This window comes from Sinocyclocheilus rhinocerous, unplaced genomic scaffold (assembly GCF_001515625.1).
Source record: "Sinocyclocheilus rhinocerous isolate Xijiao unplaced genomic scaffold, SAMN03320098_v1.1 scaffold562, whole genome shotgun sequence".
Lineage (NCBI taxonomy): Eukaryota > Metazoa > Chordata > Actinopteri > Cypriniformes > Cyprinidae > Sinocyclocheilus > Sinocyclocheilus rhinocerous.
In genome coordinates, this window is record NW_015641608.1 from 2,038,418 (window position 1) to 2,053,058 (window position 14,641).

Consider the following 14,641-nt stretch of genomic DNA (forward strand, 5'->3'; position numbering starts at 1 on the left):
AAATACAATTCACACGCTTTCGAAAGTAAAGCCCAAGACATAAACAATATACATTTTAACACGATTTTAATGTGAAAAAATCTTTTACTAACATTCTTTGTGTGAAATTACAATTTTACTTAAAGGGACAGTTCACCAAAAATGAAAATTCTGTCATCAACTGTTGCTGGTCCCCATACTATGAAAGTCAATGGCTACCATCAACTGTTTTGTTTCCGACATTCTTCAAAACATATTCTTTTGTGTTCTACAGAACAAAAAAAATCATACAGGTTTGGAACAACTTGAGGTTTATTAAACTATGACAGAATTTTTATTTTCTGGCTGAACTATCCCTTTAATTAACATGACAATGTAACTATCAATCCTAAAATTACCCTAAAATATTTAAACAGCTTTACAGCGCAAATAATACACAAGTTTTAACAGAAGAATTTTAGTGCTTTATAAAACCTTTACATTTATGCACTTAAATCCTCCAAAATTATTATTTTTTTGTGGTAATTAACTTAAAGCAATACGTTTTCCCAAAAAATGAAAATTTTGTCATCATTTACTCACCCTCATGCTGTTCCAAACCTGCATGTTTCTTTCTTATGTTGAACATAAAAGAAGATATTTTGAAGAACAGTTGTTGGTCCCCATTGACTTCCATTGTAGGGAAAGAAATACTATGGAAGTCGATGGCGACCATCAACTATTTCCATCAACAAAATATCTTCTATATTCAACACAATAAATAAACTGTAATGAATGGCAGTAAATAATGACAACATTTACATTTTTGGGTGAACTATCCCTTTAATGCACTTAATATACCTAACCTCAAATATTATTAAATATAGAATTTAATTATTATAGTTAAAAAATATTTTTAAATTATCAAATTATCTTTAATTTAGATTTTGTATATTTACAACTATTAAATGGAATTGAAGGAGCATCCCGCCATTCTTAATATGACTACTCTAATGAAAGATTTATTATAAAACCCAGTTGCTGATACAATGTGATAATAGTGTACATTTAATGTACACAGAGAATGTTTGTGAACAACATCCTGTTTATAAAAATGTTGAAGTGCAGACCAGAAACAGCACAGGCAGTCCCGAGGCATGTTTACCTGTTTGATTTATTTCAAGATGCGACCTTCACCTGTGTATTCCCGTTCCCAACAGCTTAAGAAATCAGACATCTTATTTACAGCACATAGTACAGAAACTTATTATGAACATTGAACTCCAAGAAAAAAAAAATACACCACTTCACTGTTAAACAAAAAGATTTGCAGTGAACTCACTTGAAGATCTTGAACATCCAAATGTGTCTTTACCCTGCTCAAGATTTTCACGGTACAGTGAGCATTCTTCAAGAACCAGTCAAGGTGGGATTGTGCAAAAATGTGGGTTGAGTTGTGCTGGGGGCAACAAAGTAAACAAAGTGTGACATCTAAAAGAAATTCAAACCTAATGTAACAATACGGCTCTGATTTCTCTTAAATTAAGTACTGGGATGTAAAACTAGTGGTAAGAACGAGGAACTGAACTAAAAGGAACCAGAGTGGGTCGACTGCCCTTATCATAATTTCATGATTTCTGCAGCATATTGACAAGATCATTCAGACCAGACCACAATCTGGCCGCTCTCGATTTCATTCATGTTGCCTTCGCAAGCCTTTTAAAACTCTCACTCACATTTCTAAACTCCTAATTGCATTAAGCGTGCCATTGTGTGAGCGGTCTCGTTGCCATAAAGCAACAAAACAAGTCAAGCAAAATGCAAGCGATTCAACTCTAAGGCATCATGTGAACTAAAAATACATAAATCAAGCTCAGAGAAAGAGAGTCTTTCCCACACTTGCAACAAAAACTATGAAGCGGATCATACCGTAACACAGTTAGATAAAGCAAAGAAACGCAAGAATACTGAAGTCATGATTAAAATGTTTGTACTCACAATCACATACAGGATGTTTCCTTTGACATCCCGTTTGAAAACCAGCGCTCGAAGAGAACGAAACAAATGGACTTGAGTGTCCATTTGTTTCGTTCTCTTAGAGCGCTGGTTTTCATACGGGATGTCAAAGGAAGCGGATTATAAATGGTATTTCCTTGCGAGGCCGCACATACACACAGATCGTCCCTTGTTTGTCCATAAACACAAGGAAGACATGCAAGGCATATGTAAGATACATCCCCCGATTTCAATCGATACATTCTAACACTTTTTAGGGCAGACAAATCAAAAAAGGGAAACATCTCCAGCACTTTTTTTTTTTTTGCATAAAAAGAGGTTAAAAGGAAAGTACACGCAAAGTGAATGCGACGAAATAAAAATCTAACTTTAAAATGATATAATTAGCTTTTGTATGCAACTTTGCTTTCACATTGTCAAGGACCAACACCTAATCGAGGGGAACGAGGCAACCCCCACAGGGAATTCTGGGATGTTTGAGGAAGAAGGAGAAAAACGTGACATTCCAAAAGACCTCATTTTACATCCTCCTTTTAAACAGCTCTATACTTAAAAGCCCTCTTTTGAAAATAAAACGCGTTTGCTGGCTCGTTTAGACTTGTAGATCTCTGAAGAACTGCGTGTGTTTATCAGCGGCCAACAGTCTGTGTTTTACACCCACCTGGCTTTAATTGTGGCCCTGCTATTGCATATCCTGCTAGATTCATGGGCACATGCAACGCAGCATGCGCAGGGAAATGACCCACGGTCGCTTGAACTGTGGAGCACATTTCATACGGTTACCATCTTCACAGGTTTCATGGGTGCATAGGCGGCCGGGGTGGGGTGCTTAAACAGGCAGATTTCAGGGGTTTCTGGGCCAAACTATAGATAAACCACCCCAATGTTTGGATTGGGGAGGATAAGGTAACGGGGACTGTGATTATAGAGTCAGTCTAGCTCTGTTTCATAATGAAAGGTGTTCATGAGGTGCCCTGTCTCTTTTGCTGCTGCGCTCGGATCAGCTCCAGTTGCTTTTTGCACTGCTGGTAGTAGGTAGACAGGCTCTTGTTCTCCTCTAGGAGCTTCTTGTGCTCCTGAGCGAGGCGACACGCGTTCTGCTGATCCTTCTCATCCTGGTCCAGCTCGTCTATCAGCTCTTTCCTGTAGAGATGTACATTAGAGAAGACTTTGGTATCTAGTTTATACTGGTATTGTTGTTTTAGTATCAACAATCAACAATATGTAGTACAGGCTAAATTCTGCTTTACCATACACACCATTCAACAGTAACTAATGGAGTTTGAACAACAACTGTTGCAATGACCATAACGCTAGTGTAATACGATACAACAGCTTAATTTTACATGACAGCTCTATGTTTTTTGAATGTCTACTTGAACAATTGATACACCTGTTAGATACTTGCAATGCTTCTAGGCCAAAGATGAGTATCTTTATTCAATTGTTTTAGGCTATTTGTATCAACCCTGTTTTCTTTTTTATTTGTTTGGTTGGACTATCCCTTTATTTAAACAGTTTCGGTTCCCACTTAACTCCACTGTATGGTCAAAAATATGAATATGGAAATCATTGGGAACAAAAACTGTTTGGTTACCAACATTCTTCAAAATATATTCTTTTGTGTTCTGCAGAAGAAAGAAATTCATACAGGTTTGGGACGATTTATTTTCAGGAGGAGCAAAATCAAACAACATTATACAACTGAGAACTTAAGTAAATAATGCATTTCACCATATTTGAAACAAAAATTATATACACAATTTGATTAACATTTTTAAATATTTATTTTAGAAATTGAATAAGAATTATTATTATTATGGAGTATAAATATTTAAATAATTATATGAATTACGTGATTATTTAATAGATTACATATTTACCATTTTAAAATAACAGTGTAACCTTTTACATATATAAATTCTAGCTGCGATATTAGAATTAGTATAAAAAATTGTGAAATTTCACTGATATACGGAATAATTATTTATATACTATTAAAGTTTATATTAAAAAAAAAACTTATATTTTCAATTTTCACTTTACTTTCAATTTATTTTTAGTAATTTTGTTGTGTACATTTGTACAGATTTTTGTTACTATTTAGGTTTACTTTTATTTCACATTAATAATTTCAGTGCTCAACTCAAACAATCTAATATATAATAATATAATAATAACCCCAAGGAACCCATTGTACAAACTAATGACTTGACTTGATTGGGATTCCTCACTTACTTCCTCTGTATGAGAAGAGCGATCTCTGTCTGCACCTTCAGGTACTCCTGTGCCATCTTACAGTGCTGCTCAAATACTGCCATTGATTCTTTGGAGTTTGGACACGGGGCTAGAGGCTGCAAACAAACACAGATTCATTCATCAAATGTCACTGCTTTTGGCTAATTAATCTGAAATGCAAAAGTGATAATTATTCCAGTTATGGCCTGAACTCCAAAAATATAAAAATGCCTCACTCTCAATTAGCTGCCATGTATTTATAACTGAATTACACCATATAAATAGTATTAAAACTGTAACCCAGACTTGATTCAATTAGAGGGCTGTTTTTACATCTTGGGAATTTTTTCTGAGAGGAGGGATACCACAGCACCCTGGAAACAAAACCATCCAGACAACAGATATAGACTAAACAGTTTCCATGCATGTGCAGTCATACTTCACAATACTTCAGCGATGCACCAAAATGAAAATTTTTGTCGGAAAATCAAAATGTAAATTTTGGACAGACTGGGCTGAAAACTGAAACAGAAAATGCTACATTTTAGTAAGTAGTATTTCATCATTTTAGCCTATTTTTGGTGGCCAAAATCATACCAAACTCTGTATATCATATCGTTCACATCTATAATTTTCTCTCCGATACCTCAACCTAGAAGTGTGTACCTGTAACTGATGGTCCAGGGTCAAGTAGGCCATGGGGATGGAGTTATCTGAGCCATTGGTGTCTACAAGAATGAGGAAACATCAGAAAACCATGAATTGAGGACAGAAGATCTGATTTATTCCATCTGGTTATTTATAATATTTGGACCTGAAGTAGATCTGAAGCAGCCCCCCTATGCAACAAAGTGTTTTTTAGTTTGTTGTGTAAGGCTGATAGTAAACTCTGGTAATCCGCAGAAAGAGAGTGAGAGTTCAGCAATAAATAGCCGAGTCTCATCTCAGTCCAGGACTGCGACTGTCAGACAGAAAAGCATCTTAAATCATTGATGACGCTTACGTAACGTCTGAGCCGTTTACTGTCACTGATACTGATTTACACACACAAACACACCGAGGACGTGAACTTTGAGGTCACACTGAGGGAACATAAGCAGCGTGTTCAGAAATATCTTTACAAAATGTCACAATCTGCAATGATGTAATTTCAAATGTGCAGAAAGCGGTCATATAATAATGTATCTACTATAACCCCAGCTGATTACCAGTTATTAAACATTTATACAATCCATTTTTAAATGTTGATGTGTGTGTGTTTGTGAGTGTTTGATGCTTAGGAGGAAAACTGTAGACTCTACCTGTCCTGTCTGGCGTAATCATCCTCACACTGGGACTGGATGATCTGCTGTTGTTCCTACTATCCTGTAATTGGTCAAACAATATGTCAGCTATATATCTAGACAAATCTAACAAAGTAGAAAAGGATAAAAAGTCACCCAAAAAAGAAATAGTATATATATATATATATATATATATATATATATATATAAAAAGGTAAAATTTTGATACTGACAATAAAATATTGTAGATTCCAATGGCTCTTGAAGAGCACTACAGGAAGAAGATGCTACGAATCCTTTCATAAAAGGCCCTTATCAAAGTGTGCAACATCCTTACAATTCATTTTAAAAATGAGGGTCTTACCTGGGATTTTAATTGCTCTCACACACTCCGAGAGGAAATTATATCTTACATTAATATGTCTTAGTATTCAAGTTGAAATAAAATTTAATTCAAGGATGCATTAAAATGAGCAAACGTGACAGCAAAGACCATGATGTTACACATTATTTCTATTTCAAATAAAAATGTGGTTCCTTTGAACTTTCCATTCATCCTGGAAAAATCATCCCACAAAAAATATTAAGCAGCACTACTGTTTTCAACATTGACAATAATATTACTAGAGTAATGGCTGCTGAAAAATCAGCTTTGCCATCAAAGGAATAAATGGCATTTTAAATACTACTGTTTTCCCAAGAGCACTGAGGACAAGTGTGACAAGGATTTGACCGTTCAAAAGCCCCCAGGGGAAAATCTAGACCCACAACTCCTCCGTCTTCTTTTACAAAGCAGATCTTACATTCTTGCTTTCTTTTTTTTATTTGATAAACTATTGTGTCCTCCCAGTGCATAATCAGATGTGAGAGCGCTTATTTCACAGAAGACATGGAACAGCGTCTAGTTACCTGGCTGTAAAAATACTATTGTAAAGATCGCATCTAAACTCTTCCCAGTTCCTTAAACATTGCACAACTGAAATTGTAAAATTGAAGCATCCTACCTGACTGGACTCCGTACCAATGGCAGGAAGGTCCTGCACTGAACTGCGTCTATGAGGCTCACAGGTTGCTGCAAAAAGAGACGAAAGAAAGAGAAAGGAAAGAAAAGAGGAATCTGATAAGTCTTTTTTGTAGTGCATGAGCTCTCGTCCCAGGGCTGGAGCAAGAGGGATGTGACACTCAGACAGCTGCACTGATTAAATCCCCAACTCACTACCATGACAGGATCTCCTCTAACGTGGCCTTCACGTGACCAAACCCCTCACAAGGCCATCCCAGCAAAACACACACACACCTTACCCCAAAATCAGTAGACCACACCTACAGAATCACACGGGCAGCTTGGCCTGCACTGATTGGACAGCTCCTATCATTGAGTGATGATTTTTTTGGGTTTGGAAGTTAATAAGTTTGTATTTATAGAACATGAAGCAGCAATGATGATAGGAGCTGTACTCTCAATCATGACTATTAGAAGATTACACAAGCTTACTAAAGCCTATAAACAAAAACAAACAAATCTCGTTGTAGGCAAACTATAATTCAGGTAGAGCATCTAGAATAGTACCAGCAGAAATTAAATACAACCATAAACGATGGACTGTGACTTACTAAATATGATTTACAGAAAATACATGATGCAAATGTTTAGGAGGAATATTCCAGGTTAAATACAACTGAAGCTCTACAAACATCTGTGGCAGGTTGACAAATTAAAAAAATTAATTCATCCTGCAGTGTAAGGAAACAATGAAGTTAATAAAATTTTAAATTGAAACCATTCACGGTTTTAAAAGTTTAACTATAGTCTTACAAGTTAGCATAAGACAGGTGTGACAATCGTTTACTAACCTGATCTATGCAAAGTTGCATCCAACCTTTCAACTAAAGTCATGCCAACCTTAAAAAAGTAAACCCTGTTATTTTCACTTTACATCCTCACAATGATACAATGAAGGAATGTGATTTAACTATTTGTAAAGCAAAACTCCACCCAAAGCAAATATGTTGGTAACCACCTAAAAAATAATCCCTAACTCAAAAGGATGATGTAGACAACTTTACAGATCGTTTCTATACTCCTAAATAATAAAAAAAATGCTTTAACTAAATCAAAAACAAACAAAAAAATTATATATATATATATATGTGTGTGTTATATTTGTATATAAAGGGATGTGCATCTACATAACGGAGGCCGATGTTATACACATCGCGATGCATAGCCAACGATACAATAAAGATACAATTGAAGCAGCTACCAATGTGATGTGATACGATTCACCCCTATTACGATGCAGGGCGATCCTATTCGATTCGATTAAACACAATGTGATTCAATGAAATACGATGCAATGGAAAAAAATATGATGCTATGCAATTCAATATAGTAAAGAGAGTTCGCTTTTATTTCTTTGGTTCAGACAGACAGAAAATCATAAATTAAGCGCCTTCTGACGCCTCGGTCTCTGTAGGGTTGTGATACGCCATATTCATATAGCAGCAGTGGTGATGAGAGAACGCGCTTGAAAAACAGTTTAGAGAGAATTCAATCTACATATAAAATATTGATCACAAATTATTGGTTACTTTCTAAATAATAACAGTATAGTACATCTACTACTAATTATACATAAATAAACCGCGATGCAAATATGTTAGAAACGATGCATCGTGATGTAAATTGAATAAGATCATCACTTTAAATGCATTTTAAAACCTGAAAGACGAGTTAAAGGGGTCATATGATGCGATTTCAATTTTTCCTTTCTCTTTGGAGTGTTACAAGCTCTTGGTGCATAAAGAAGATCTGTAAAGTTGCAAACACTAAAGTCTCAAAACTAAAGAGATATTCTTTATAAAAGTTAAGAGTTAACCACACCCTCCTAAAACGGCTCGTTCTAATAATGTTCTTTTTAGCAGCATCATATGACCCCTTTAAAATGATTGTCTGCATTCATCAGCTGTATGCCACAGATACTGCTGATTAGGGCTGGGCAATACGGCCAAAAAATGATCACAATAATGTTTTTTCATATCAGTCAATATCGATAATTATCACGATAAATGTCAAATTTTTATTTCTTTCAAGTTTAAAGGCAGATTTTTGCTCCAATGTGAATGTTGTAAAAACCAGACAGTTAATTGTGGTTTTAAACTATTCTTTATGGTCAGAACACGACAAACACTTCATGTTTTTGAATGTAGCAACCTCATTTTTATATGGTGAAATGTAATTATTCTGACTCTGAGTTTTTATTATTATTATTTTTTTTAAATTAACCACTGGTCTTCCATAGTAGCATACATTTAGATCAGGATAATCACAGTTAAAACCACAAATATAGCACCTCAATACCACGGCAAAAATATAATATGGTTTTTAGGTATTTGTATGAAAAACAGTAGCTAGTCTAAATAAATGTAGTATAAATAAACGCTATAGCTTAATCACAAAAAAAATACTCTAATTATATTCCATTACTCCTCCTTCAATACATTTAAAACATGTCTACATTAATAATATAAATTCGACACAAATACCCACATTTCTGACACAATACCATGGTGCAGTTAGTGCTACTACAGTAAATCTATGGTAAATGGCAATTTGTAGATTAAAAAGTCTTCTAACTGTATTAGAAACAGTGTTTCTCCTGTTTGTCAGCGCTGTATCATCTGGCTGTAAACAGAGTTATTTGTGTTCCTCGCTGAATTCAAGCGCTTCGCACTGGATCTCACAGCATCGTTTGATCGAGACTCATCAGCGACTGAACACATCTGATTTAGTGAAGCGCCACACCACCGTTTAAACTTTGATCCGAGCGGATAAACGGTCCGAGTGACGTGCTTCAAATGAGTCGCGCTCTTTCGTTCCGCCTTTGCCTCGAAAATTTATCGACCTCTTGTTATCGTTTATCGAGGAAATTTATATCACGCGATAATTATCGTTATCAATTTATCGCCCAGCCCTACTGCTGGTAGACCCTAGTTTGCATTTAACCAGTAATATTTGCTTTAATATAAATGTAATCTCTCTTAAGCAATGATATCAGCCTATTGAAGAACTCAATTAAAAAATAAAAAATAAAATGTTACAACAAAAATGGCAGAAAAAAATTAATACTCTATAATGAATATGCCCTTAACACTCTTTTATTATTAATAATGATTGTCACTGATGAGGTCAATTTCATGTCAAAATGATTATGGGAATAACAAAAATGATTGACAGGTTAAGAGCTTGCATGCAGGAGGGATACAATTCTGATGCAAATCAGATTTCTCATTGTTACACCAAATTAATAACCTCCTCATCATGCAACTCCTGCTTTTTTCCCACTCTGCAATCCTTCAATGTCCCCATTTCCTTCAGCTTTATTAGGGATGATGAAGATAATAATAGCGATGACCCTCAATGTGAAGGAGATTTATCACAACCACATCCACCGAATTAATGAACGAGTTAATGAAAGTGTGTGTATGGAGGAGGGAAGAACAAAAAAGAGCATTTGGCGATATCTTTTCTCCAGGCGAGACAAGGGTGAGCTAGTGTACGACCACTGAGAGAGAGACACACACAAACACGAACGCTGGCTGATCCTCTTTCACCTGCTACAAAGCCAAACAGGAAGACTGAGGCAGCCAATCAATCCACATCCCCATCTCCACTCTCATTCACCACACATGCTGATCAAGAGAATCACTTTAAATCACTGCTTATGGGATTTTCTTGATTAAAAAAAAAAAAAAAGCATTAACAAGGTGCCTCTTTGAGGCAGAAGCAGTCATGAGGATGGGGTGTGAAAATCATTGCCCGCAGTTCACTACAATCAAAAAGAGCAAAGAGAGAGAGAGAAAGAAAGAAGAGATCGGAATGGTTGTTACTCCAGGATCACAATACGCCATCAAATCTGACACAAAAAATACTTGTTGGAAAGATCTGATATAAGATCAATATAGAAAATGTAACTGATTGCTTTTGGATTTAAATACAAAGACACAAAGAATAAAACACTAATTTAATAATCATTTAGAGCAGGGGTCATGAAACCATTTTGACTGTCATTTTTAATTGATCATAACTGGATTATTTCCCAGCATGCACAAATCAAGCCAATTAGTTCTGTATTATTTAAGCCACACTTTCTGACTCATGAATTTCTAGTCATTTGTGATGACTGCATACAGATTTAAAATTTAGGATAAAATTTTAAATTAATTTTACAGAGACTGCACTCAGAAGGGCTTTTCACACTTAAGCAAGTTAATTCTGGGTTATTCCAAAACCTAAACAGAAACCTGGGTCATCTTTCTTCACGTTTCACACTGCTCATAATATACCCGAGGTTAACAATTAATCCTGGATATTCATAAACTTATGTTTGACACCACACACTCCTAAACCCTGGGTTAACATTCTTATTTGCCCTTTTTGCAGTATCTGTGTCAGTCAATTGATGCATTTTCCATCACCATTTGACATTTTGTAATTATTATATTATTTTAAATAATTAAGTACCAAATGGTTCTGCACCAACTTACTTTTTCAGCGGATCAACTGGAGCATATGGCTTCAATACGGTTTAAACTAACCATAAGGTTATATGACCCCCAATCAAGAATTTCTACCACAGTAGTAATTACGCATTACTGCGACATGCATCTCCATAGCACAAATGCATGTGTATGCAAGTGTTTGGATAATGATCATACGTTAATGTTCTTTAACATCTTTTTCTACTCTTTTCCACTAAGTCAGAGTGATGAGGGATTTGAGACATTCTGGAGTAACAACCAATGCGTGCTTGTGCGTCACAGTGACGCCCTTCTCTGATTAGAAGCTGTTTGCTGGGAGCGCCTGGACTCCCGGTACCTGTGACGATGATCTTGGGAATGTCCAGAATGGTGCCATGTGATGCCGTTTTACGGTGACCTCGCTTAAATTGTGGACGTGCTGCAAAAACACACACACAGACACGCGCAAGTAGCGACGAACACAGGCATGCAGACAATGTGTGTACTGAGACAGAGAGAGGGTGGTGCAGACAGCAAGGCAGACTGGGTAAGGGATGTTGCTCCATTCTTCAGCTGCATTAGAACATACATGCAACACGCATACAAACACGTACACAAAGCACATACATCCGTGCACAGGCGGGAAGCCTGCTGGAACGAGTGACTGCAGAAAGACAGATCAAAGGAGGAATGGAGATGCCATGCAGCTTTTTGTGTCTGATGTGTGTTTGGGCGCACTGGCTGAGATCAGCGAAATATACAGTGCAAATACAGAAAAGTGAGGTCAATGTCTATAAAAGGGACATTGTTAGTGGTGTGTGTTCTTTGTTAACATGTCAACCTGAGGACAAAATTGATAACAGGAATAGAAAGGTGTGGAGTTTATATCAATATATCAATATTTGTGTCTACTGCAAAAGAGAAAAAACTCCACATTAATAAATCAATGGTAAATGAAACTGACTTATGTATGTATGTATTTATGAACTGTAAAATGTCATTGTCTCATAATGAATTTCTGGCAAGGAATGCAGCTTTAGCACTGAGGATGCAAATGTTACCTGCGGGAGCAAAGGGCAATCTGTGCTCCAGTTCGGAGAGATCGGCGCTCATTCGTTTGCTGTCAGAGGAAGCCAAACAATGTGGTCTGCCAGAAAGACTCTCTACACTGCCCCCTCTGGAGAGAGGGTGACCAGGCCTTAACGGGTCGCCCTGAAACACACAAATACCGATTCAACTTCTGAGCTTTCTTAGAGGACACTGTCTTTGTGTGTTATGAAGACTACTGATGTGTTACCTTTGGTTTATATGGGAACTTGATGGTGTCATTGCTGCCAGGGGAGTTGGTGTGCTCCATGTTGATATCGTTCTTGTTGCTGGTACATGTGTAGTCTATATATGAGCCTGGATTAGAGAGATGTGTTATTTAAATTTACAAACTTTAAGTTTGACTTCAGTACCTTTCTAAAATGATTCAAAACAAAAACAAACCTATATACAGTACACTGTGATTAAAAAGTTTTGGGGTGGTAAGAATGGATTTTTAAATTGTTGAAAGTAGTCTCTTAGGCTTTATTTGATCAAAAATACAGTAAAAATATTGTGAAATGTGACCCTGGACCACAAAACCAGTCATAAGTAGTACTAGTATATTTGTAGCAATAGCCAACAATACACTGTATGGGTCAAAATTATAGATTTTTCTTTTATGCCAAAATTCATTAGGATATTAAGTAAAGATCATGTTCCATAAAGATATTTGGTAAATTTCCTACCATAAATATATCAAAACTTAATTTTTGATTAGTAATATGCATTGCTAAGAACTTCATTTGGACAACTTTAAAGGCGATTTTCTCAATATTTAGAGTTTTTGCTCCCTCTCAGATTCCAGACTTCCAAATAGTTTTATCTCGGCCAAATATTACCCTATCCTACCAAACCATACATCAATGGATGTCAAGCTTATTTATTCAGTGGATGATTTAAATCTTGATTTAAAAAAATTGACCCTTATGACTGGTTTTGTGGTCCAGGGTCACAAATGTTATTACAATTTAAAATAAATTTTCTATTTTAATATATTTAAGGCTTTATTTCAGCAGTCTTTAGTGTCACATTGACCTTCAGAAATCATTCTAATATACTAATTTGGTAAAATGTCCTACCATATTTGAGTTGTGCTACTTAATAGAGAACAGTTGTGCTCCTTAATATTTTTGTGAAAACTCTGATATGTTTTTCAGGGTTCTTTGAATGTAACATAAAATAACAGCATTTATTTGAAATAAAAATAATTTGTAACAATGTAAAAGCTTTTACTGTTCCTTTTTATCAATTTATTGCATTCTGGCTGAATAAATTCAATAATGTTCTATTAAATAACTTACTGACCTCAAACTTTTGTATGGTAGTATAACAGTCTGGAAGAATTTAGTCAAAGCATCTAAACTATTTGTTTTCTCACCCACACCATCCGAAAATTATTTGAACAAAATAAAATGAAATAGCCATGAACAAGTATTTATTATTCAAACCTATTATGTTATTCTGTACCTGTGCTGGTGGCAGAGTTACTCTGGCCTTCATCTGAATACTGATAAGGGTACTGAAGAGGCTCTTCTGATCCTGGGAAATACTAGAGGAGGAGAGAGGGATCAGACTGAAGAGGCTAAATAAGATGCAGAATAGACAGTCAGGAACACTGGGATGATTTGCCAGGCATGCTGGCGGTGTGGCGTTACCCTCATAAGGTGGCTCATAATCTTCAGTATCTCCTCCATGGAAGGCCGCTGCGATGGGTCTTTGGACCAGCAACGAGTCATCAGACTCTCTATGGGCTTCGGTAGGTTCTTAATGAGAGGTGGACGCGTGCCTACAGAAAGAAAGATGATTGAAGCTTCTAATCTTGAACCAAAAGACAGTCTCAGATGGGGCAAACGTAACACTTACCATGGTGCACAGCCCACATGATGCGGAAAGCAGGGCCACCGATTTCATCAAAGGGCTTCCGGCGTGTGATCACCTCCCAGAGAATAATACCCCAACTGAACACATCACACTTCTCACTGTAGTTACTGCCTGCAGCACAATCATACAGATAGTAATCACCTTTACATGCTCATAATTTCCTGATTTAGGTCCAAATTTTAGTTAAGCCTTTATTCTGAAAAACATATTTACATGCTTCAAAGCTATTGGGTATTCCTAAACCACAAAAAGTTTTTTTTAAATTTTTCATGAGAAAGAGAATTATTTTTGTATTATTATTATTAACTTTTTACATTTTTATAACGCTTAAAGGATTACATTGACATGGATGAGTTAACTTTGTACAGAAAGTTATTTGTATGACTTGCACTACTGTACAAAGGTTTGGGGTCAGCAAGGTTTTTTTTTTTTTTACACTTAAATTCAGTAAGGATGCATTACTTGGATCAAAAGTGACAGTAGAGATATTTATAATGTTACAAAAGATTTTGATTTCTAGTGAATGCTGTTTGATCAAATAAAATGTAGCCTTGCTGAGCATGAGACAATTGAAAAAAATGTTTTTGAAAAAAATAAATATATATAATATATATATATATATATATATACACATACACACACACACACACACACAC

The 14,641-nt window shown here is 35.9% G+C and overlaps 1 protein-coding gene across 1 annotated transcript in view; it reads right to left on the minus strand.

The window, feature by feature from the left end:
• Positions 1–1,114: 1,114 nt before the first annotated feature.
• Positions 1,115–14,641, minus strand: part of LOC107755269 (mitogen-activated protein kinase kinase kinase 7-like) — an 18,853-nt gene continuing 5,326 nt past the window's right edge. Inside the window, exons 7-17 of the mRNA XM_016572015.1 lie at positions 13,968–14,083; positions 13,760–13,890; positions 13,572–13,653; positions 12,313–12,419; positions 12,077–12,227; positions 11,374–11,454; positions 6,500–6,567; positions 5,514–5,577; positions 4,879–4,940; positions 4,213–4,328; positions 1,115–3,117 (exon numbers count right to left, since the gene is read on the minus strand). Of these exons, the coding sequence (XP_016427501.1) occupies positions 2,937–3,117; positions 4,213–4,328; positions 4,879–4,940; positions 5,514–5,577; positions 6,500–6,567; positions 11,374–11,454; positions 12,077–12,227; positions 12,313–12,419; positions 13,572–13,653; positions 13,760–13,890; positions 13,968–14,083 (1,159 nt within the window). The 3' untranslated portion in view covers positions 1,115–2,936. The remainder of the gene's footprint in view (positions 3,118–4,212; positions 4,329–4,878; positions 4,941–5,513; positions 5,578–6,499; positions 6,568–11,373; positions 11,455–12,076; positions 12,228–12,312; positions 12,420–13,571; positions 13,654–13,759; positions 13,891–13,967; positions 14,084–14,641) is intronic.